Source organism: Serinus canaria, chromosome 3 (assembly GCF_022539315.1).
Source record: "Serinus canaria isolate serCan28SL12 chromosome 3, serCan2020, whole genome shotgun sequence".
NCBI classification, from domain to species: Eukaryota; Metazoa; Chordata; class Aves; order Passeriformes; family Fringillidae; genus Serinus; species Serinus canaria.
Window position 1 is genome coordinate 7100774 of NC_066316.1, and position 22670 is coordinate 7123443.

Genomic DNA, 22670 nt, shown 5'->3' on the forward strand with positions numbered 1-22670 from the left:
TGAGCTGGGTCACTATATCAACTGATATGAAAAGATTCTATTTGAGAGACCTACTCAATCTAGCAGCATATTCCTGACAAAGCCAACAGGAACAAGCTGTTCTTCACAAACCCTTGGAAGGCAGTGAGACCATCACTAACAGCTAATGATTAATGCAGTACATATCCAAAAGTCTCCTGAAGGAATGTAGTAATGGGAAAAAAAAAATAAACAGCAAAACCTCCAATCCTCCCCTCTGCTTTTCACTAAGCAGCATTAAAACAGACACAAGGCTGCAGCCCAAGGCATTCCCCAAATCAACTGATAGTCAGGAACAGCTCAGTCTCAATGAGCACCTAAACCTCCAGCTGTATTGTCTAGGAATTCTTCTCAGAGGCAATCCTCCCTCACAGACAGCTGTTATCCATACAAAACTGTTTTACTGATAACACAACATGGATATTTTGATTTTACACAAATTCAGTAGGTAATTGAGCAGTGCCTGGAAAATCAGATTATCAAATGATCAAAGGAATTATTCTGTCAAATAGTTCAAAAATTATGAGATGATGTACTCACACCTCTCTAAATGCTTTTTTCAATTTCTCTGTTATTCATGTACAAGACTTTTGCACAGCACAATCAATGAAACCTGGCATTTGATTAAACTTGTTTCATTCTGAATCAATCAGAAGACCAATAAAGCTCAGAGAACTGTTTGGAAGCTCACAAGTTTCACCTGCTGCTAGGGAAAGACCAAAAAAGGCCAGGTCTCATCGACAACCTCAGGAAGAAAGAAAGGAAAGAAGAGATAGAGAGAAGCTGAATCTCTGCAGAATTGTATGTACCAAGCCAAGAAAATTTTGGTGCACAAACCTAGCACCCAAAGCAACAACAAACCCAAATTAATCCCCAAATTGGGTTTTATAAGGCTCTTACACATTCAGATTCAGTGCTTTGACAAGAAATTGTCACAACAATTTCACACATTGAAATTCACACACTAGTTATCCTAGACAAACATTAATACACAGACTGACTATTGTTCTATTTGTCCTCACTTTTCTACATTTTAAACAATTTTTCTGCTGCTAAGCTACTAAGCTACTGCTTAGCTCTAATCACAGTTCTGCTGTCTCTGAAGCCTGCCTTTTGCAGCTTTCCCAAAACCCTCTGATTTTATAGATTCCCACAGAAATAGATTGAGAATTGTGTATTATGGTGGAAGAAAATATGTTGGAGGGTTTGCTGTTGTCTCTGATGCTCCAGTTCTGGTTACCAACTATGAATTCAGAGGGAGTCTTTGAAATATATATATTTCCCTGTAATTAAGCTTCCATTGAACTACATGATATGGTTAGCAGTGATGTTTTCACACTTTACTTATTGGAATAAATTCTTCTGTTCATTTGTAGATGGATGTACTGAGAAATATGTTAAAAATTTCTTCTAAAAACTTCAGCAGTCTCATGCTACAGAAAGAAAGGCCAGGTGAAGCTTCTAAGGATCTACCACTTAAATCCCATCTGTAAGTAGTGGCAAACTCAGGTTGATATGGAAGCACTACAAATATAAACCAGCAGGCTTGCAGACTTCTCTGAACATTATATAATTAGGAACAGGAGCTGGAAATATGCATGTGACAAAATATACTTCCTGTGTATGCACTTCCTGGCTGTCCTGGGTGACAAGAATATAAATGTTAAAATTAACTACATCATAATTACTGTCATTTGTACTGAAAGAAGCCAAAGGCTATAATCACATGCCTGTATAATAGTATTAAAGGGTTTACACACAAATAGGTGTTCTAAAATTTATTAACTTTTTTTTTTCAATATTTATGGAAAGATGTATTAGCAAGCCTACTAAATTCCCAGGCTAGAAAGTAAAAATTAAGGTCTGCCTTTAATTTAGATTCATATTTCAAAAACTATTTTCTAAATGTTTTTCTACATATAATTCTGCCAGAATACACATCAATGTTGCAAATAATTTTTATTTTCACCTGTGCAGTGATACACAATTTCCATTAAAAAAAAACCCTTTTAGATTGTTTATATATTCTTGGTGCTTGGTGTTTGTCCTGTGGTTCTCATATCAAATGTCTGAGTCTTATTCTATTTTACCATTGTTTAAAATCAAAACTACAGTACATCAGTCTTGACTATTTGGAAAAAAAAAAAAAAAAAACACCAAATTTGCTACTTCATATCCAGACACCCAGAAACATCCTTCCAGTTTAGCCAAACAAGCTTATTTCTTCACTGGATCAAATTTTCAAAGAAATAGACAAATCTTAAAATATTGTTAGAAACTATGCTTACAAAGGGTCATAGGGCTCCATGAAAGAACCTGAACAGAGAATCCATATCCAAATAAACCTGAACTTTCAAAAATATGAGATAACATTTGTAGCAAGATATGTACAATCATGCTCAGTATTATATGCTACACCCTGCTCTCTCCAGTGCACTGATTTTAAATTGCTTCTTAGTCTCCTGACTTTTTAAACATCAATGTCAACAATGAAGGAATTTGTGAATAGACTGGGACTTCAGTCCCTGCAGGATCAAGACTTTGGCATAAATTCAGCAGGTTTCAGAGCAAAATAATTTTCAACATTGTCTTAGGAAAGTTCTGTTATTTACAACTACACCACTCTATGCTATTTAAAACTGAACACTAAAGAATCCAAATGTCCAGAACTTTGCATTCAATGTGTGCATACTACCTACACCTCACATACTAACTAAATATGTAGTTACTAATGCTAGTAAACTAGAAAATCCAATGGTAAAATCAGCAGTGTCAGTCCAACCAGCTCAGATGCAATAAGCCTCTGACTTCTGCTGCCAAATCAGCTCCTAAGCTCCAGGAGCTCACTAGTTACATGGCAACAAGCTTGCCAGCCCTGCAAGCCAAGTACCTCCATCACAGAATATTAACATAAATTCTGCATTCAATAAAACTCTCCAGCTGCAGAGTTATAAACCAGAACTGGAGCAGTCAGACAGCCAAGATCCCAGCCCATACACTGCCCCAAGTGCTCTGCACAAGTCTGCTGCCTTACTGCCCCACTCCTGGTTTCATTTCTGTTTGCATTCTTCAGTGGAAGGGAAAATTCTGGATGGCTGATAAGACATTAAAAAATAATTTAATCACTACGTAAGTACACAGAAATTGCCTAATTATCCTTGAGATTATTGGGGAGGGGGAGAATAAAAATCCCTAAATTCACACCACATTTTGAAAGTTAGTAACATATTGCATTTCTCTGTCAGTGATCAATTCCAGAATCCAAGGTTGTTCTCCTAAAATTAATGACTTCACCTCAAATTCATGCCCTCTCCATTATCTGTGCCAGCCATTCATGTTGAAGATTTCTTCCACTTATCAAGAGCACCAGATGTATGGACCTCTTAAAAAGGAAACAGAGATCCTTCCCTGGCAGTCACCCAAAAGAGGAGAACAGAGTCAAAAGGAAAGGATGGTGAGATCAGTCAGTGGTGGCTCCATAAACAGTTCATGACTCCTCATTAATCATTACACAGCTGAACTACACCTGAATAATAAGCAGTAGTACAAAAGTGTCTAAAATGAACTTAAGAAACAATTAAAAAACTGGTGTCTGCTCTATTTTAATAGCAAACATACACATTATGTGTATGGATGGAGGGATGAAACAGACATTGCTGTCACTGAGATACAAATATTTGTCTTTCTTCACTGAGATGCAAAATACTTTGGATGAAAAACAGACTACTTTTTGAGTTTTGAAAAATCTGAAATATTACAAAGTATTTTAAAACGTTTTTAAATAAACTTGCAACAAATGTTTTGATTTCGAAATATATTTTCAGATTTTGATTTTGAAGTATATTTTCAAAAACATTAACTTAGTACTTCTGAAAAATCTGAGAATTATTTTCTGCTCTTTGAATTTCATGCAATTCTTACAGGTTATGACCCATAATTATTTTAAACTCTTAACAGTCCCTTTGTGCCTAGACCCCAAAAGACACAAATATACACTTCTATACAGACCTCCATAAATTAAATACAGATATTACAGAAATTATTACATTCTGTTAAATAAGCTAGAAGTCCATGGCTGTGGCATTCCTACTGAACAGGACACATGCATGTCCTTATGTCCATAAATGAATCTATAAATGCAAGCATGCATTGTAGCTTCTCCTTGGCAGCTCTCCAGGGATTTTCTAATATTTTAAGTCAAGAATCACTATTAGCAATAAAAATGCCTCTATGGAAGGTGCTTTCCTCAACAACAAGTAGAGATTTTTATGCACACAGAAACAGTTTTCAAGATAACTGACAGGGAACTCAATAAGCAGAGCCTCCAGTGAAAGCCCCACAAAACCTGGATGCAAGTGGGACTTGAGGACTCCCATATGAAGGAGGGACTTCATAAACCCTGGATTTGGTTAGGAGAAAAATAGGAACTGTTTCTCTGCTCTCATTTGAAAGAAAGTGGAGACAAGAAAGTGGTAGGAGAGTGAGAAAGTGGTAGGAGAGTGAGATTTCCCTTGCAGCAAGATGTGGCTCAGGAAGGAAAGTTTTGAGCAGAAAGCAACATTCTGGTACTATTCCAAAACCAGTAACTGGTAAGAAAAGATGAAGACAGAGGGAAAAACAGGAGAATCTAACTATGGAAGTTCTCACTTCTCTATTGAGAATGATGAGTCCATTTGCTCTCTACTCTGACTAATAACAAACAAAAAGTGTATTCATTAGAGAGACTACTGCAACTGAAAGTCAAGTATGGTTAATTAAAAATCCAAAAGTAATAAAATGGTGATTAACAATCTAGCAGTGCAAGAAAGATGGAGCTGGCCAAATGATACTCATGTAGACCCCCCCAAAAAACAGACACTGTAAAATGCTGGGTAGCTATCTGCCACTGGCTCAGCCTCACTCTGCTGCAGCTTCTTCAGTCTTTCAAAATTTGCATATGACACATTTTAGTCAGATAAGCAGTTGTCAGCAGCCCCTTAATTACATTAGAAGAAATGTGCAGAAATATCATATATATGACATCTTGTAAGACCAGAAGATATTAGGTAAGTTTCTACTTTTGAAAGTGATACTTTTTTTAAAAACCTTCCTAATATATCAGTTTGCCAAGACATCCCTTTGGGAATTCAGTGGCAGAAACATGAAATGCAAGATCAGCAAATTATTAAAATACTGATATAGTAACTCAGAGTTGAGCAACTAATGAGCTGTAAAGTTCACTTCTAAAAGCAGGACACTCATATATTAAACATGCCCACAGTATTTTCACTGTTCATTATAAATATTAATTTAGAGTGGGAAGGTGAACTGTGTAAAATAAAACTCTGATAGATTCTGATAAGATCCTTCTAAGGACCAAGTTTTTTTGAAATAATACAGTGACTAAAGACACAACTCTGACAAGTTTTGTATTAAAATGCATTTTAGCACCATCCTAAGTGAATCCTAAATTAGCTCAATGACAGATGAGCAGAAGCAGACAGATGAGTTTCAATTTACCAAACAAACTGAACTGCTACTTACATTGCAAAACTAATCCAAAATTACCATAAATTACAGCTATTTTAAACAAAGGTAAAAATATGGAAAGCCATCAGTCATCCACATATGCAACTCTGTTAATGAAATTCCTTCAAAGAAAACAAATGCCAAATCTTTACTGCAGCACACATTATTTTGTGTTTCATCCATCACAACATGCTCTTCCCCTTTGATAAACAAGGACACAATAGTTTGTAGAAATGCTGACAAGTAGAAGAAACCCACTGCATATTATTTGGGTCTCTTCTGCCCACACACCTCCCATTCCCTTTGATGCTCCAAGTCTCAAAGCAGGAATGGACACAACGTGTGCCTGCACTGTGTAAAACAGAGAAGACCCTGTTGGTGCTGCAAGGGTTTCCAGAACAGGCACTGACATGCCAGAACCTATCTAACAGCACTGCCTCACATGATCAAATGCTTATCTTGCTTCTCCTAATATTTAGCATGCTTGGTATTTAACAAACATGAGCGTATTTGAACCTCTCTGATAATTTGGAGAAAGTTCTTGGAAAGTGAAAGCTCAGTCAAGGCTGGAGAAAGATTCTACTGGCAACCTTCTAAGACTTGGTGCTTGCAGTGACTTACAAAACTTCTTCACAAAGGAATAGATAGCTTAATACAAATATCATGTGTTTCCCACATGGAAATTAGAGTTATGCTTTGGCATAACTCACCAACAATTGTGTTAATGCACTAGATGTGAATCTCACTAAGTTTACCTAAGACACAAATATATGGCAACACAGAAGTGTCAATAAGGAACAAACTGACACATTAAACTAGCAAATATACTGACCTAGCAGGCAAAACCACAAACAGAGAGAAGATGTGCAAAGAAAATAAACTGCAAAAGCAAATTCCCTCTATAAGATACTTATAAAGTGTGCAGTGTAGAGAATTTAAAATACAGATAAAATCCACAGAAAAAAAATAACCATGAACTGTTAATTACAACACAAACAACTTCAGCTGGGAAGACTCCAAGATGAAGAAATGTACCTGTGCTCTGGGTTGGGATCTTTCCTGTTATACACTCTTGGATGCTGGACTTCATTTTGACCTAATAATACTACTCATGCTGTCATGGTTCTTCAAAACAAACAAATATGTAAGAAGAAAATAAACAACTACTCCTTCCTGAAACTCCCAAAAAAGCCTGAATTTGTATTCTCAGTCACAAATGCTTTATTCAAAAAGGTAAAATTAATATGCTGCAGCACATGGGACATTTTAGTAGCGGCCTTGAGAACATCAGAGTCCTCCTGAATCCAATTACTACCTACAAGAACGAAGCTGATCTCCCTCTGATGCAGCCATTAAAGAATTCAGTTGCTCCTCAATGTACTGTCAGGACCAATAACCAACTCTGAAGAAGACTTGTCTAGCACATTTTCCTAAATGGGGAAAATCAGTCTGCACAGGAATTCAGGTGGCCCTTTTTCATGTCAATTGGATCACTGCCTGGCTCTTTTTCTAGACTAAGATGAAATTTCAATATTCCTGTTGAATATCCAAACTGCATCTAACTCTAGAAAAAAGAGCTCCAACATCCAAAACTGTAACTCCAACATCCAAGAGGAAATGGCAATTTATTCAAATAAAAAAATACTACTGATATTCACAAGCGATATTTTTAAAGCATTTATGTACAGAGAACATTTCAATTTCCCACTAAAAACTCAATTTCACCTTAAAAAATTCTGTCATTTAAAAAAGATGGCCTAATTTTTTTTTCTCTCTCGCTCTCCTTTTTCTTTTTTGAACTTTATCTTAGATATTTTGTGCACAGTAGTTTCCATTTCTGGTTTTCATACTGTTTTGCAATGGGAACAGTCTTGAGCCCCACACTCAAGGTCTGTTCCATGCTCATTTCATTTTTAGCTTAAAGCATATGTTAACGAAGACCAAGAAAGCATGTGCACACTATTGCATATCTCTGCTTCTTTAACAGATTCTTTTTTTTTAATATACTGCCCAAGCTTCTTTACTTTGCTAACTCTCAAATCAGGGTCACTTTCATTGCTTGAATGATTTATTTCTTCTAATATCCAAGGGAACATGTAGGAGGGAAGAAAAATGTTAATAATTAAAAGTTAGACGTGAAAAGTAAAAACTGTAATTCCACAAACGCTCACTCCAATGAACTAAGGCTTCATCAGGTACAGATCCTCATCCTAAATGCCCAGAGTCTCTGAAGAAGTCAGATCAATTTTTCATTTTGCAGAAACTTGAAAGCCACTATTACAAAAGGGTATCTGTGAAGCAATGCTCTTCTTGCAAATGAGAAGTTGTCAGGACAACAGGATCTGACTACAAGTATCTTAGAATGAACAAAACAGCAACCTCCAGGGAACAAAGCCAGTCAACAGTAAAGGGAATTTATGGCCAGGAGCAACACACAGAGTCACAGTTTCATTGCAACATCCATCCTGTATCGAGCACCCTTGGATCTCTGAAGTGCTGAAGGGCCTGTCAGTCTTACAGGACACATATGTCTGAGAGGAGTCACAGAATCACAAAATCATTTGGGTTGGAAGAGACCTTTAAAGGCCATTGAGTCCAGCCTCTGTCATCAGCAGGGACATCTTCAACTAAATCAGGCTGCTCAGAGTTCCAACTAACCTGTCCTTGAATTTCTCTGGTGATGAAGCATCCACTACTTCTCTAGGCATTGTAAAAATTGTGCCACTGTAAAAATTTTCTTTGATGCGTTTTATTCTGAATCTGCCTTCTGCAGTTTAAAACCATTACTCCTTGTCCTACTGCAACAGCCCTGCTGCAAAACCTATCCCATCTTTCTAATAATGTTCCCATCCTTCCAATAATCTCCCTTTTGAAAGAAGAACTGAAAGGCTGCTATAAGGTCAACCCAGAGCCTTCTCCAGGCTGAACAACCCCAACTGTCCAAGCCTCTCTCCAAAGGAGAGGTGCTCCAGCCATCTGATCAACTTAGTATCCCTCCTCTGCATCCACTCCAAGAGATCCATGTCCCTCCTGTGCTGAGGATTCCAGAGTTGGGTGGCTGGGTCAGAGCAGAGGTGGAGAATCACGAGACCTGCAGGCCATTTTGTTGATGCAGCCCAGGACACGGTTGGCTTTCAGGGCTGCAAGTACACATTGCTGGGTCACACCCAGCCTCTCATCCACAGCACACCCAAATCCTTCTTGGCAGGGCTGCTCTGAATCCCCTCATTCCACATCCTGTACTCATACCAGGAACTGCCCACACACAGGTGCACTTGGCCTTGTTGAACCTCATAAGATTCCCATGGGCCTATTCCTCAAATTCATCTAGGTCCCTCTGGATGGCATCCCATCCCTCATGCTGGTGAGCCACACTCAGCTTGGTGTCATCTGCAAACTTGCTGAGGATATGCTTGCTCCCTCTGAGTCAGCTAATGGAGATATTTACCAACACTGGTCCCATACAGAATCCTGAGGGATACCACTTTTCACTCATGTCTTTGTGGACCTTAAGCCATTGACCACCATGCAAGCAATTCCTCATCCACCCAAAGAGGTCACCCATCAAATCCATCTCCTTCCAAATTAGAGAAAAGGATGTTGTGGGGACCATGTGTCCTGGCATGATCCATAATTTTACTGTATTCTGTATCTACCTGCATTCAAGAATTGTTAGTCTCCTTAAGACTTTGCATCCAGAGACCTTGTGTGTGAGAGGAGGTGCTATTGTGGCTGTTTCCAAAACTGGTCCTCCCAGGCAGCTCCCAGTCCTTTGCCATGTGGTATTTGTTTTGCAGGCTGTTTGGTCTTTGCCCAGGAAAAGGTTTTTCCTCCCTTTTTGGGATCTCTCTTTTGTTTTTTTCCCCCATCTCAGTGAGAATGCACTTGGCAGGTCTGAGCTGCTTTGAGGTGCCTACCAGTCACCATGGGCTCCAGCAAGCCAGCCCGAATCGATTGGCTGCCTGCTCCAGGAGAGAGGGCTATGGGAGCAGAACCCCTCTCTTTCTGGCAGCATTGGCTTCACAACCATAACCATCCACAAAGACTGCATTTTGCAACTAGAAACCATTTCAAAGTGAATTTGCAATCTCTTTTTGCTGGCAGCAAAAAAAGCCAGAGAGTTCCCAGAGCCAGGCCACCCCATGCCAGCACCCACAGACTGGTCCTTTTTCCCTCATCCCACAGCCACAAGAGCAGAGCACAGCAACAGCAGCAGGGCCTGAGAACAGGAGGAAGCAGCAGGCAGACCCCACAAGAACCAGCAAGTCTTCATCTGCTGCTAAAATTGCTCTGTAAAGTTCCTGTCTTCCAAGAGGGATGTGATGGCATCTTGTCCCTTTGTCCTACAAACCTGAGGCTGTCCCTGCCTCATGCCATCTCAAGAAAGGCTATTTCTGGTATTCTTGGTTCCAGTGGGGTTGTGAGTTTTTTGCAGTTTGGTACCCAGAAATTATTGACCTTTTTTTTTTCTTGCCTGTTGGCATTCTGTAGTAATGTGTTATTTTTCCACTTATATCTACTCTTATCTCATTCCTTAATGAAGGAAGGGATTGGCTGGAATAAAGGGGAAAGTTACTCATTTCAGAGTGCCCATCTCTTTAAACTGTCTCAAACCAAAACACAATGTCAAAGGCTTTACAGATGAAAAGAGAGGCTCTTCCCATGTGCACCAACAGAGCTACTCCATCACAGAATGTCACTAAATTGGTCAGGCAGGAACTGCATTGGTGAAATTGTGCTGGCTGTCTGAAATCACTTCCCTTTTTGAGTGAACATATCTCAAACCACTTTTTTTCAAGTCTCTACCCTTTTCTGTAAAAGAAGTTTCACCAAAGCCTACCTCTGGGTACTTCAGTTTTAGAGTTCGATGCAGTTCTCGGAAACGACTGTACCGCCGAAACACTGTCCATGTCTCATCCAAGACTGTTATCTAGAGCAGGCAATATAAAACAAGAAACAGAAGTACATCCACACAGTGTAAAATCCATCCAGTATACAAGGTTACAAGATTAAAATGGACAGTTCTTAGCTGTCTTAAATCCAAAAACTTTTATAAGTTTATTTATTTTTTCTTTCATTACAGTGACAGAACTGTATTTAATAAGGAGCACTGATTGCAAAGCAAAAAAACACCTGAATGCATTTATTCCTTAATCCACAGTGGTTTGATAAGATTGTAAACACATTAGAATATCCCCAATCACTTCTTGGTGCAGCTATTTGACTCTCAGTATTATTATCAACGGTGTTCCATTAATGAATAAATAACATCCAGAATAAGTGAAGTGTAGCCTCTCAAAATATTCACAGAAATGTACATTCTTATAAATAGATATTGACAATTAACAAATACTCATTTCTTGGACATACAGAATTCATTACCACATAGAATGGGATTCCATTTTGTAGGGTAAAATATTATACCAGCTTTTAGTAGAAGATATTCCTTTAAGACACTCTTGGTCTGTGTCTTCAAAATGGTGATGAACATTGCATTTATATAGGAAGTTCTCTTAAAATAAACATAATTACTCCTGTGGATAGAGTGCTTAACAACAGGAGTAAAGGTGGGGGGCAAACTAACCTTACCATCAGTTACTCTCAGAACTGAGAGACTAAACACTATCTGAAATTAGGTGACATTAATTAAGGACATTTCTAAGTGGGCCATGAAAGTGTTGTGACTAGAGCATTTGACTTTACAGACAAAAGTCAAAAGACTTTGTGCAGCTCTGGTGATCCAAGGCTATCAAGAAGCCTAGCTGCAGGGTGAGTGAACATTATTCTAAACTGACTAGTAGAGGTGGAGAGAGCCAACTGGCATTGCTTAAAACTGAGCACTGTTGCTTTTTGAATCAAATAGGCCTAAAATGTGGCATTACCCCTGTCCAGCCATGATTTTATGCATGCTGGAAGATAAAAAATAAGCAATTTCACAAAACACATCTCACAAAGACACAGGCTTTTTAATCTTAAAGTGATTCCTAAAATTAACAAGTAAAGCACATCACAGAACTTGTCCTCTTTCTGCTCCAAAGCAACACAGGTAACACTGTCACTGGGGGAGAAAAAAGCAATATTCCACCTCATTCTGAAAGTAATGAGAAAAAAACAGGAAATGCCTCATTTCTTTATCTAGGCTGGTTAAACTGTCTACAGGCATCATGAGAACTCATATTTCTTCATATTAACCTTGTTGAAACTGTTCCTCACACTAGGAAAACAGCATCTGAAAAGCTAGAAGTTTTCTAAAAAATTCTTATAACCATTTTTTGTTTTATTATTGAGGGTATTAATCTGATAATGTTGACAAAATATTAGGGTTCTTACTAATGTAGGCAGTTATGGGGCATGTATCACTTTCTTAAAGAACTATCTATCAATGAGAACTACCTCTGCTTTACTCCCACTCTGCAACAGCTCACCAAATTCAGAAATAAATCTGGGCTAGAAATGTGGACTTTTTGAGCAGATATAACACAGCATCTGGCTGAACAGAAATAGAACTGGATCTGAAGGAAAGCACTGTTTTAGGGTGCATCTGCCCTGAATATCTTCTTATAGAGTATTTGGCAGACATCACTAAAAGGCTTTGAAACACAAGATAACCAGTTTTGAAAGAATATCAAACAGGATAAATAAAAGGAGATAACTCAGAACAATGAGGGAAAGATGAATGAGAAGGCTTATCTACAACTTTCAGTATTGTCAGAGGATCCCTGCAGGGCTGTGCTTGATTCCAGACTTGGTTTCCATCACCTGCTCTCAGGAAGCCCTGTGTGTCTTTCTGAGAGCTGGAGTTCCACCTTCCCTGCTGCCTTGCTGCTCCTTCTGCCAACCATAGGTACTGTCTGCAGCCATGGGCACTGTCCATAACAATGCCACTGGTTTCATTGGTGCAAAAGCTCATCCCACACTGTTTCTAGCACAGCCTTGTCTGAACATCCAGACACAACATGAAAGGAAGGGGGGGAATACATGATTAGTTCTCTGGCATACTAATTCAGCTCTAACATAAATATGTTTAGACCTGATTAAGGTATTACTGTTTCATCATGTCTTTAAAGACAACACATAAAACTGTCACTCAAATGGAAGCTCTTTTGGAAATGAATCAATTCTTACACAATACTTAATAGCAGAACAGATCCATAACATATTCCTGCTGCAAAAGAAGGTGCTGCCTTTGCTCTAATAAATTATCAGTTTCTTCCTGTTTTGAATTCCCTCCAGTCAGTTCTTGCAGGACTCACTCAACATCTTTAATTAGGATCTGTATCCAGTGGAAGAACCTGAGGGACAGAACATCCTGCTGGTCTATTCCCATGCATGTCTATACCAACAAGATGCTGACCCTGCACTAAAACAAAATATTGTTGCATAATATGTTAGGGTTGAAAGATCTATGAACTGACCATGAAGTTACCAAGGAAAGTGGAACCCATTCTCTCTCTTCTGGCATTTAACAAAATAATCTTTACTGCTGCATGTCACAAGAAGAAATTTATGTATTTGTTATATAGAGAAATTTATTACATTTGTTCCTCTGTATAACAATATGCAGGATTTAACTACAAACACAATGACTAGAAACATCTGTTGAAGAAAATACCTCTGAGACAACTAGGATTCACAGTTCTGGGGACTGTATTAAAATTCAACTCAACCATCACTTGTCACTTTGTCAGGTTCCAAAAGGCTATGACACACAGATAGGTCAGCTACCCATTTTCCCAAAAGCAAGAGGAACCCTCCTGAAAAAAGCTTATTTAGGACCTAGAAAAGGAAATGGGGCTAGAAACACCTCAGTCCTTTCCCACAACTGACATATATTTCAGATGACCTGAAAATCAACTTGAACTAAGTGAAGTAAGGTGGAAATCAGGAATTATGAACAGGTACATTTAGTCTCCCCCCTCTGCCACATTTTCCTGATTTTTAAGGCAAAAAAAATATACAAACCCACTATTCCAGGAGTTCTAATTTTCTACAGAATAACTGTAGGAGCTTCTAGGGATTAATACAGATCAAAGCAGAGCTGGGAGCTCTGCATGAAAAACGCTTAGAACAGAAAAGTTTTTGGAAAGTCTGTGGATTCTAGCATGGAGCTAAATCCTGACTACAGCAGAAGCAATCCACTGTGACACAGGGAAAGGATAAAACATCAGATTGATTCATGTGAGGGAATGGCTATAAGAAACATCCCCAAAACTGCCAGAATGCACATAATCTTTAAACTACTCCTTCATGCTAAGATCTTGTAGAGGCTTACATGGGTTTTATCAGTGAAGGGAGAATACCTTGGAAAAGAAATCCACCAACATATTCAGAAGAGAAGCTACCTTTTTACTTTAGCCATCTTCACTAACCATTAGCTAGTCAAGTAAATCCCACGTGCTGAAAATTGAGTAGAAGAGTCCTTGGAGAAGTTTCATGTGCACTTACTCATCTCTCAGCATCTCCTTGGCTCCAGGCTTTCACTACCCCAAGGAAATCAAAGTTCCACAGGCAAAAGGAGGTATTCCACCCATAAATAGCATGGTATGTCTCAAAATGAAAATTTAATTAGCACAAACAAAGCTAAGACTGCCCATCTTAATAAAAGCCTTTTCAAAAGAGAGCACAGCTCAAAAATGGCTCTTTACTCTGTGAGGAAGGTCTCTCCTCCAGCTCACAGCAGCTAATGAAGCATCTGGCAGCACATTCAGCAAAGGAGGCTGCCAGTTCTCTCTCTGATGCCATGTACATCAGTTATGCTACACATATGTCCACACACATTGAGAGCACATTTCCAATTAGACTTTAGATCTTGCTTTGAAAAAACACTGGCTGCATACCAGAGGAAACAACATTAATATGCTTCCCCCCTCTCCAGCATTTCTACACAGAATATCAACTGAGAGTTTGGAGAAGCAACACCTTGGAAATGCAGAGGGAAAAGAATCAGAACAAGAAAAAGAGCATGAAAGGAATCAAGCCTTTGTCTTGCAGATGCACAAAATACTTAAATAAAACTCTCATGCTTTCCTTATTTCAAGTAAATATTTCAAGTCTAAGCCTTTTCTATAGCTGACACTTGCATCTCAATAAAGGGCTTTTCCTATAACCAATATGCATTTAATCCTCATCCCTGGAACTCTTCAAATTGAACTGACATTGGCTCTGGAACTGCTCAGCCCAAGAGTTTGGCCACTAGCCTCCTCTGCACAATCTACTTGTCTTTATAGTGTCCTACACTGTGCATTCTTCTCATCTCTCTTATTTAGCACTACTGAGGCCACTTCAGAGAAAGAGAACCAAAAACTGCACTTAGTGGAACAAAAGCATTAAAGAAAAGCAAATGATAAGCACTTACCTTGATTTCAAACTCATAGTGTTCATCCTTTCCCTGCCCACACAGGACATACCGTGGAATACTAATTTTAATTGGGTCCTTTAGGTCATCTGGATTTGCTCCCAGGGAACGACAGACCATCCTCTTTCATGCACATACCAAATAGGGAGAAGAAAGGAAAACCAAAATCACTACACAAGGAAAAAAAGAAAAGAACTTCACTGAAAATGAGAAAGTGTTCTTGGTCAGAGGAGCAGTGTTCTTGGTCAGAGGAGGCAGAAATTACTTCTAAAATGAAGGGAATTATTTGAAAACAAAGTGGATCTTGTCTTATAAGCAAGCCCTAGCATATTTTTATGTATACAAAAATTCAGGTGAAGTGTATTAAAAAATATTCCTTTATTTGAAAAGGCATTTTCAGCTTGGATATCTAAAACAAGGGAAAGCAGAAGACTTTTCATTACCTCCCTTTCAAAAAATCAGTGTATTAATCAAGTTTTCACAGTTAGCCTAATTTTTGTACATCTCTATCTTTTATAACAAATGTTTGAAATATCATGCAAAGCTGAAGGGGTCTAGGCAATTCAGAAAGCTCTTAGACTTTAAAAGTTCAAACCCATTTTATAATTAAATAAGCAATCCACAGTCAGAATAGTTTCCTACTTTTTTTTAATCATATTGGAATCCCAGAAAACTCAACTGTGATAAATTTGCACAGTCTGGACAAAACAATCTAAAAATTTATTTCCAGTGAGGGCTCATTCCTCTGACAGCCAGATGGAATATGTAACTCTGAAATGATGCCAAAAAGAAAACATTTTTGCAACTGAAAAGATTAATGCTTTGCAGCCACTATGCCCAAAAGCAGCATAAGCATTCAGAGTGAAAAAGTAGAGAAACTGCCTTTAAGGAAGTCCTCTACTTGCTCCATTGAACATATTTGGTCTGAAAACCTTAATGAACTGGCACTTAAAAAAATAACAGCAGCATGACAAATATAAGTTAACAACCAAAAAGATTGAAAAACTAGAACTTCACAGTTATGACTATGTTATATATTTGTATTTAGCACTGCTATCCATCACTTGAGCTGTAACTGCATTCTCAACATTCATCTTCTTTGTAGCAACTCCTGGTGACTTCCAGCACACATTAAGACTGTGTAGGAGCTGGAGAAGAATTTGCAACTCATTCATAAACACCTCTGCCTGTTACAGAGAGCCTTTTGACATCATCATGGCTCTCAAGAAGAGGAGGCTGTTATTACATTGCCAGTCAATTATGAATGACAATGTAATTTCCCTTAACATTAGCATTAATAAAACAAAGAAAGTGAATTTTTATTCACTGAGTTAATCTAGAGTACATTTATCACAAAATTTTATTTTTTAAGAAACCATTAAAAAAGTTTATGTTTGAATGGAAAAATATTTTTAGCGACCTTTATTTTCACAAGAAATATTGTCTCCTGTCCATTTTGCTCTTCTGTAATTACTGCCCACATTACTAGCTTTTCAGCTAAAACTCATTTCTGGAGCACTGAAATGTAAGCTGCTCTTTCCTTGGGGGAAAAGAAGTTCATTCCCCTGAAAACAACATCATCTGTTTTAAAATAGCAATAAAACCATAAAGCCACTCTTAAAGCCACCTCTGTCAACGTGTAATTTATTGACAGTCATTTTCAGAGAACTATTACAAACAGCTAATAGAGAGAAAAACAATCTCAAACACAAAGTGTTGAGGAAAATGTGCCCTAATACATTAAATAATGCTTTGATACTCATAAACAATGATCTTTATTTTTACTTCACACAGTAAAAATAGTAGAAGTATTAGAATAAAATATACTGCTATGAACTTCTTTTTCATGCAAGTGCAGAGTACTCATTGAGTGAGATTTTTTTAAAAAGCATAGAAGAGAAAAAGCGTTATTGAGAAACACAAAATGCACCAACATTTAACTTTGGAGTATAATCAGAAAAGAAATTGGTTTCAGGGTTTCAGAGATTGATTTCCTTTAACAGCCTTGATCAAGACAATTCTCTCAGATAGTGCCACTCAAGGCTGACTTTGGGCAAGGCCCAGGAGAAATGCCACAGTGATGTCAGTGAGGGAGCCACTCCTGAGCAGGATTGGCATGATGATATTACTCTGTCTACTCATTTGTGTACACATTCCATGTTAAAAAAAAACCCACAATACCTCAAAATAACATGACAGATTTTGCTCATTTTTGGACTTCCTTAAGGAAGCAGAAATGTAACAATAAACCCCCATAACTCTTTATCCAAACAAGTGTTCATCCTTCCAGACAGAACTTCCCTACCCAATGTAAGCTATTTCTTTTTAAATCCCATGTGAGTAACATTATCATGTCCTAACATATGGTAAAAACAAATGGGAAATGTTCTTATGCTAGGAGAGAGACTGAAGTCTAACTCTGTGTGGTAGATTTCACCTCTCCTTGGCAATATGCTAACAGAATTTAGAATTTCAGATTAGATACCACTGGTTTTTCTGCCAAGAACCATCTTCCTCAAACAAGGCAGATGGCATATTCAAGCAACAGGATTCAAAAGATATTCAGCCCCCTTACAAGGGAAGAAACAAAAGATAGGAGACAACAGCTTATTTATTATTAGAACATCTGACAGGGCTAACTGGTAAAATACCCCTCGTCCTAAGCTAGAGGAAAGCCTCAACTAATGGAAATATTCTATTAATGTCCAATAGCTCCATTTTTTGGGGGGATGTAGTAATAAAAAGGCTGTAAAAGAGGCAATCTCACAGCACCAACGACCCCATCAGTAAGCAAGCAGAGAATGATGAAAGCAAGGCCAAGAACATTACATGGACAGAGTTAAACTCACTCCATCTGTCAGGCAGTGTCCCCAGTTGTCAACTACCTAGCTGCAGCATGAGAAACATGCTCACAGATGGCAGACCCCAAAACATCTGTCTTACCACAGCAGCATCACCAAAGGTTGAAATGCTATTTAAAGCACAACTCCTTTTGCACTTGTGACAAATTTTGATAAGAAAGTGCAATAAACATTACATGTAAAACTCTGAAGAAGAAGAGAATTGTCAATGCTAATATTCCCAAAATTGCATGTAAAAAGCTGTGAACATCTGTAGTATTAAGAGCATAAAGTGAAAGCACGATTAAAAAATCTGCAGATGTTTTGAAATATTGAGATCAAGGGCATGAGGTAAATGAGGAGCATGAAAAACAAAGATTATCAGAAAGATTAAGGAAAAGAAAATCAAGGAGGAATAGAGAAACGTTAATGAAGATAGATAGTATATGGAAGGAGCTAGAAAACACAGCCAAAGTGGAAATCACAAGACAGAGCCGTAATTACAGTTTTCATCCACCTACCATATAACATAGAAGCATTTCATTTCCTCACTTTCCCAAGGAATTGTATGTACAACATATCAGAGATTAACAAAATGCAAACACTCAATTAATAATTATTACTGCTTAATGTGTTTACACAGTCTGTGGTATTCCCTTAGAGCTCAAAGGTCCCTTTTCTCTATTGATTTAAAAAAAAAGTGTGTGGGGGGAAGGGATTATATCAATATTTATTAGGCTTTTATTTTGAATGTATCTAAACTCTTTTGGATTTCAATACCTAGTCAAATGCATAATTAGCCAAATGGCTTCTTCACTTGAACTGAATGTTAATTTCCAGATTTCCAAAGGGATATGCACAGTGCTTTGAAGAATTGATGGGATGACTGTCAGCAGAGTGTTTCTTTCTTTTTCACAGTATTTAGAAGAAACAATTCCTGAATCAGGTCCAACCTTGTTCCTTTTAGAAAACACAAGCTCAATTTATGTGCACTTCTCCTTGTCTGGCAAAACTGCTCAATGGATACCATTCAAACTGTACAACCAAAGGCTGTCAAATTGTGATCACTGGCATGAAGCACCCAAAATGTTAGGTGCAGAAAAAAAGGCTTTATTTTCCTTTAAGAGACCTATATGAGTAGCTGTAAGAAAAAGACTCCTATACACAGCCTGCTTAGCACAGTCTACATTCACTGCTGTAGACAGCAGTACATGAATGTCACCTAATGAAGGCTTAATACCTCCCATACTTTCATAGAGTAAGTAAACCAGGTCAGCTAACTCAATTTGAAATTTACAGGGCAATTGTACTCCATTTGAAAAAACCAATTATTTATATCTGAAATCCAGCCCAGTGAAATCTGCATCAAATAGTCTTTCAAGAGCTGCTGATTTAAATAAACATCATCATCCAAACAATCAAACTTCTCATTATGTCACTGCAAATTCTTTGAGTGAAGTGTTTGTTATAGGTAAATATAACATGGCGAGTAAATCATCTTCAGCAGAACACAGAAGTTGAATATTCTGTCCAGCAAAGCCAACTTGAATCTCCTTTACAGTGCTGATAGGAACCTCATGAAATACTGCCAAGGAACTCTGGCAGGTGCCTTGTTCAGCTGACAAAACAACAACAGACAGAATGGAACCCAACAAAAGCAAGCAAGCAGGTTCTGAGTCCAGTTTTCTGCAACTGCCAACAGAGACCTTTCAACTCCTCACCCTAACACAAACCTGAGGTAATGCACAGATGATAAATTCCAGTACCTTTGCCAGATAATAGACCTAAAGTTTCAAAAAGACATCAGGAAAATGCACAAAGTTCTGTCTTAACACTAAACTGCTTTGTAGCTCTTTTTTTTTTTTTTTCCATTGCATGCAAATTCTTCAGGGGGTTTTCTCACAAAGGTATCAGAGATCTCCATGCTTATGCTCATTGTGACAGCCTCTTGCACAGGAGATTCAGGCTGAATGACACTTTCAGTATGAGCTTTAGCACCACCACTAGAGTGGGATGTGTCTTGATTCATGCCTGACTTGAGGAACACGTTTACTTGCAAGTTTCTTATAAATGGCATATTCTTTATTAATGATATTGCTTGGGCACATCTCTCACTTGCATCACACAAACTTCCTAACTCCTTAATCTGTTTAGAAACCACTGCACTGCTGACCAGCTGGCTACTGGTATCTTTGTAAAAGCAGGAAAGCTGACTGAAAAAAATATCCCAAACTGGAAGCATGTTCTGGTCTTGCATCAAAACAAGGAGCTATTGATTAAAAGAAACCAAACCAGAGGTACTGTGTGTTGGAAGCTGAGAATTACTAGATTGGTCTTCAACTGTTGGTTGCACTGCCTTTAATGGGCTGTTATCTTTCTGTGCTTCTGTTTCAGAATGCACATTAGACTGAGAAAAGAGAAGGCACAATATGGTAAAGGCAGTTTGCTCATTCAGCACTCATTAAGGATCCTGCAGAAAAAATCTGCTTGAAGTGGGAACAATCAGATTCAGTTCTTGAGCTGTCACAATCTAGAGAAGTAATTACTTTATCACCAACATGATTGAAATTTTCAACCCTGTGGAGTGAATAAGCCACATTCTTAAAGTCTGAACTATGTAAAGAAGTAGATAAAACATTCTGATACAGAACATTCTTACTCTTCAAAGTATTAGTACCTTTAGAGTGACTTAAACTACTTCTAATGTCACAATGGCATGCAAAGCTCTCCTGCTCTGAGTTATGCCTTCATTCTGAAATGCCTTCTCTGATGGGGAGGAATGTCTTCTAGAACTGGAAAATAAATCCAGCATCTCTGTATGCCCTCTATCTCTTATGGTTTCTTACTCCTGCATTTTCTCCACACAACTCTGAAGCACAATTGCCATCTTTAGACAGAAATGGAAAGCCATAGTGTGGCTGCCACTGTTGAATTTCCTGTTAAAAATTCCAAAATAAGAAAATAAAAATCTCCTTGTAAAATTTTCTGACCAAAACATTTCTTTAACTGAGGATTGATTTTGATTAGATTTATGCAATCATTCAAAATTGGTACAATCTCCCTCTCTCTCTCAAAAACCAAACAGGAATGATTGAGATCTGATTAAGAAACAGGTGATCTTTTTAACCCACCCCTGCTTTCCTTTGTACAGTAGCCATTTCACTTGTTTATATATGCTTTACTCAAAAACCCCAGGAAAGTCAACAGGCAATGGAGAAACTCATAGGCCCTCAACTTTTTTCCCCCATACATGCACAGAGTGCAAAAAGCTGAAAAGCATCAGTGTAAAAGTCAAAAGAAGTACAAATTTGAGGTGTTACAGTTTAAATCCATGAAGGTACCTAGGATTTACTGACCAACACAGTAACTGTGTTACAAGCAGCACTTAGACAACTAAATATGATGGGAGGGATCTAAGCCTCAGTTTAAAAAACACAAATACATGTAGTTATGAATACATGAATCCTTCAGGACACACACAGCCTTCCTGGTCCTTCTTGCTACCTTAGAGACACCCTTACAGCAGCTCATTGTGAGTCAAAAATGTTACATGCATTCTGAATTCAGACAATCATTGAATTAAACGAATTAAATTTAAGTTAAATTTAATTTAACGCTCATTAAACACCTTTCTCCTCTAAAAATAATGAAAGGGATATATTCCAAATTCAGCATCATGGCAAAACAATGAAGAAAGATCCAGCCTAAAACCACACCTTTAAAACAAGGAAAAGGTAGGTACAATGTGAAACAAAATCACTTTGATTCCAGCTGGTAAGATGCACCACCATCTCTGTTAGCCATCCATCTTGCTGTGAATTCAAAATTCTAATTATGCAGCTAAACATTATGAAATTTAATTACAGGGCATGCCATAATTTAAGACAAGCATTCCATTTTGACTAATGCTGACCTACCTCATACTTCAACTTGCGTTGAATAGTGCTGTTATTATGCCTCTCGTTATCCTAAGCACAAAAAAAGATACAGCAGGTTATTAGAAAGTGCCTTTCTTCTATAAGTTAATTCAGAAGTATTAGAGGAAGAGACATTATAATAGACAAAAATAACAATCAATATTTATTAAACAACTGGCTTAGAAGTCAATCAACCAACTTTTGGATCAATTATATTACCAGTTTTTGAATAGGCATTTGTTTGTAAGTATGAAATTCCATCCAGAAGAACCTTCATTTTCATCAGTTAAATCTTTTCTGACATAAACTGAAAATTTTATTTGCAAACTCCTGCCAAAAAAAACCCCAGAATACAACATAAAAAGGCCACTGGAAATAAATATATGATTAAAATTTAAAAACATATATCAGACCTCATTTACTGTTTACATTTTTAAAATTTTTTTGGTAACTTAAGAGTAATTAAATACAAAAAAACATGGAAATTATGAACAACAAAACTAAATCAGTGGTTAGACATCATCCATTGAAGGTCAGGATCTCCCATCCATTTCTACTCACCTTGAAACTTTCTGCAGACCAGGATGCACTAATATGATTATCCTCAGCTTTATGATGAATATTCTGGAGCCTTCTCTGCACTTCTTGTTCAATAAAGGCATTTATCCTTTAAGACACAAAAAAGTGTGTGTGTATGGAAAAATAATGTATTTTTACATAAAAATCAAGACAGACTAAAAGGCTCTTTGAAATACTTTTAACCCTAAGTACTGCACAGCTCTTAATTGGCAGGCTTAATGTTAGACTGAGTGTTCATCTAACCAGTAAAGGTTAAAAATTGTTATTAATTAAACAAATTACTAGAGCACAGGGTCAGCCACTGCTATGAGTGCAGCACACAAGAGGCAGAGAGGGTACAAGTGATGAAGAAGAAAGAAGGCTGGGGTTGCATCTTCACTAACTTAACAGCTTGCCTTCACTGCTGCTGCAATATCAGCAACTTGGACTGGCAAAGGTTTGGTCTTCAGACAG

The 22670-nt window shown here is 37.8% G+C and overlaps 1 protein-coding gene across 4 annotated transcripts in view; it reads right to left on the bottom strand.

Annotated features, from left to right (window-relative positions):
- The window catches only part of KIF16B (kinesin family member 16B), a 134127-nt gene that overhangs the window by 28872 nt on the left and 82585 nt on the right, over positions 1-22670 (bottom strand). For 2 of the 4 annotated variants that reach the window (XM_050972409.1, XM_050972407.1), the window contains 4 exons: positions 22200-22305; positions 21639-21689; positions 14882-15004; positions 10367-10456 (listed from right to left, as the gene is read on the bottom strand). In XM_050972409.1, the coding sequence (XP_050828366.1) occupies positions 10367-10456; positions 14882-15004; positions 21639-21689; positions 22200-22305 (370 nt within the window). Of the gene's footprint in view, positions 1-10366; positions 10457-14881; positions 15052-21638; positions 21690-22199; positions 22306-22670 lie in introns of those variants that run through there. The other 2 variants (XM_050972408.1, XM_050972411.1) reach the window with 2 other exon arrangements.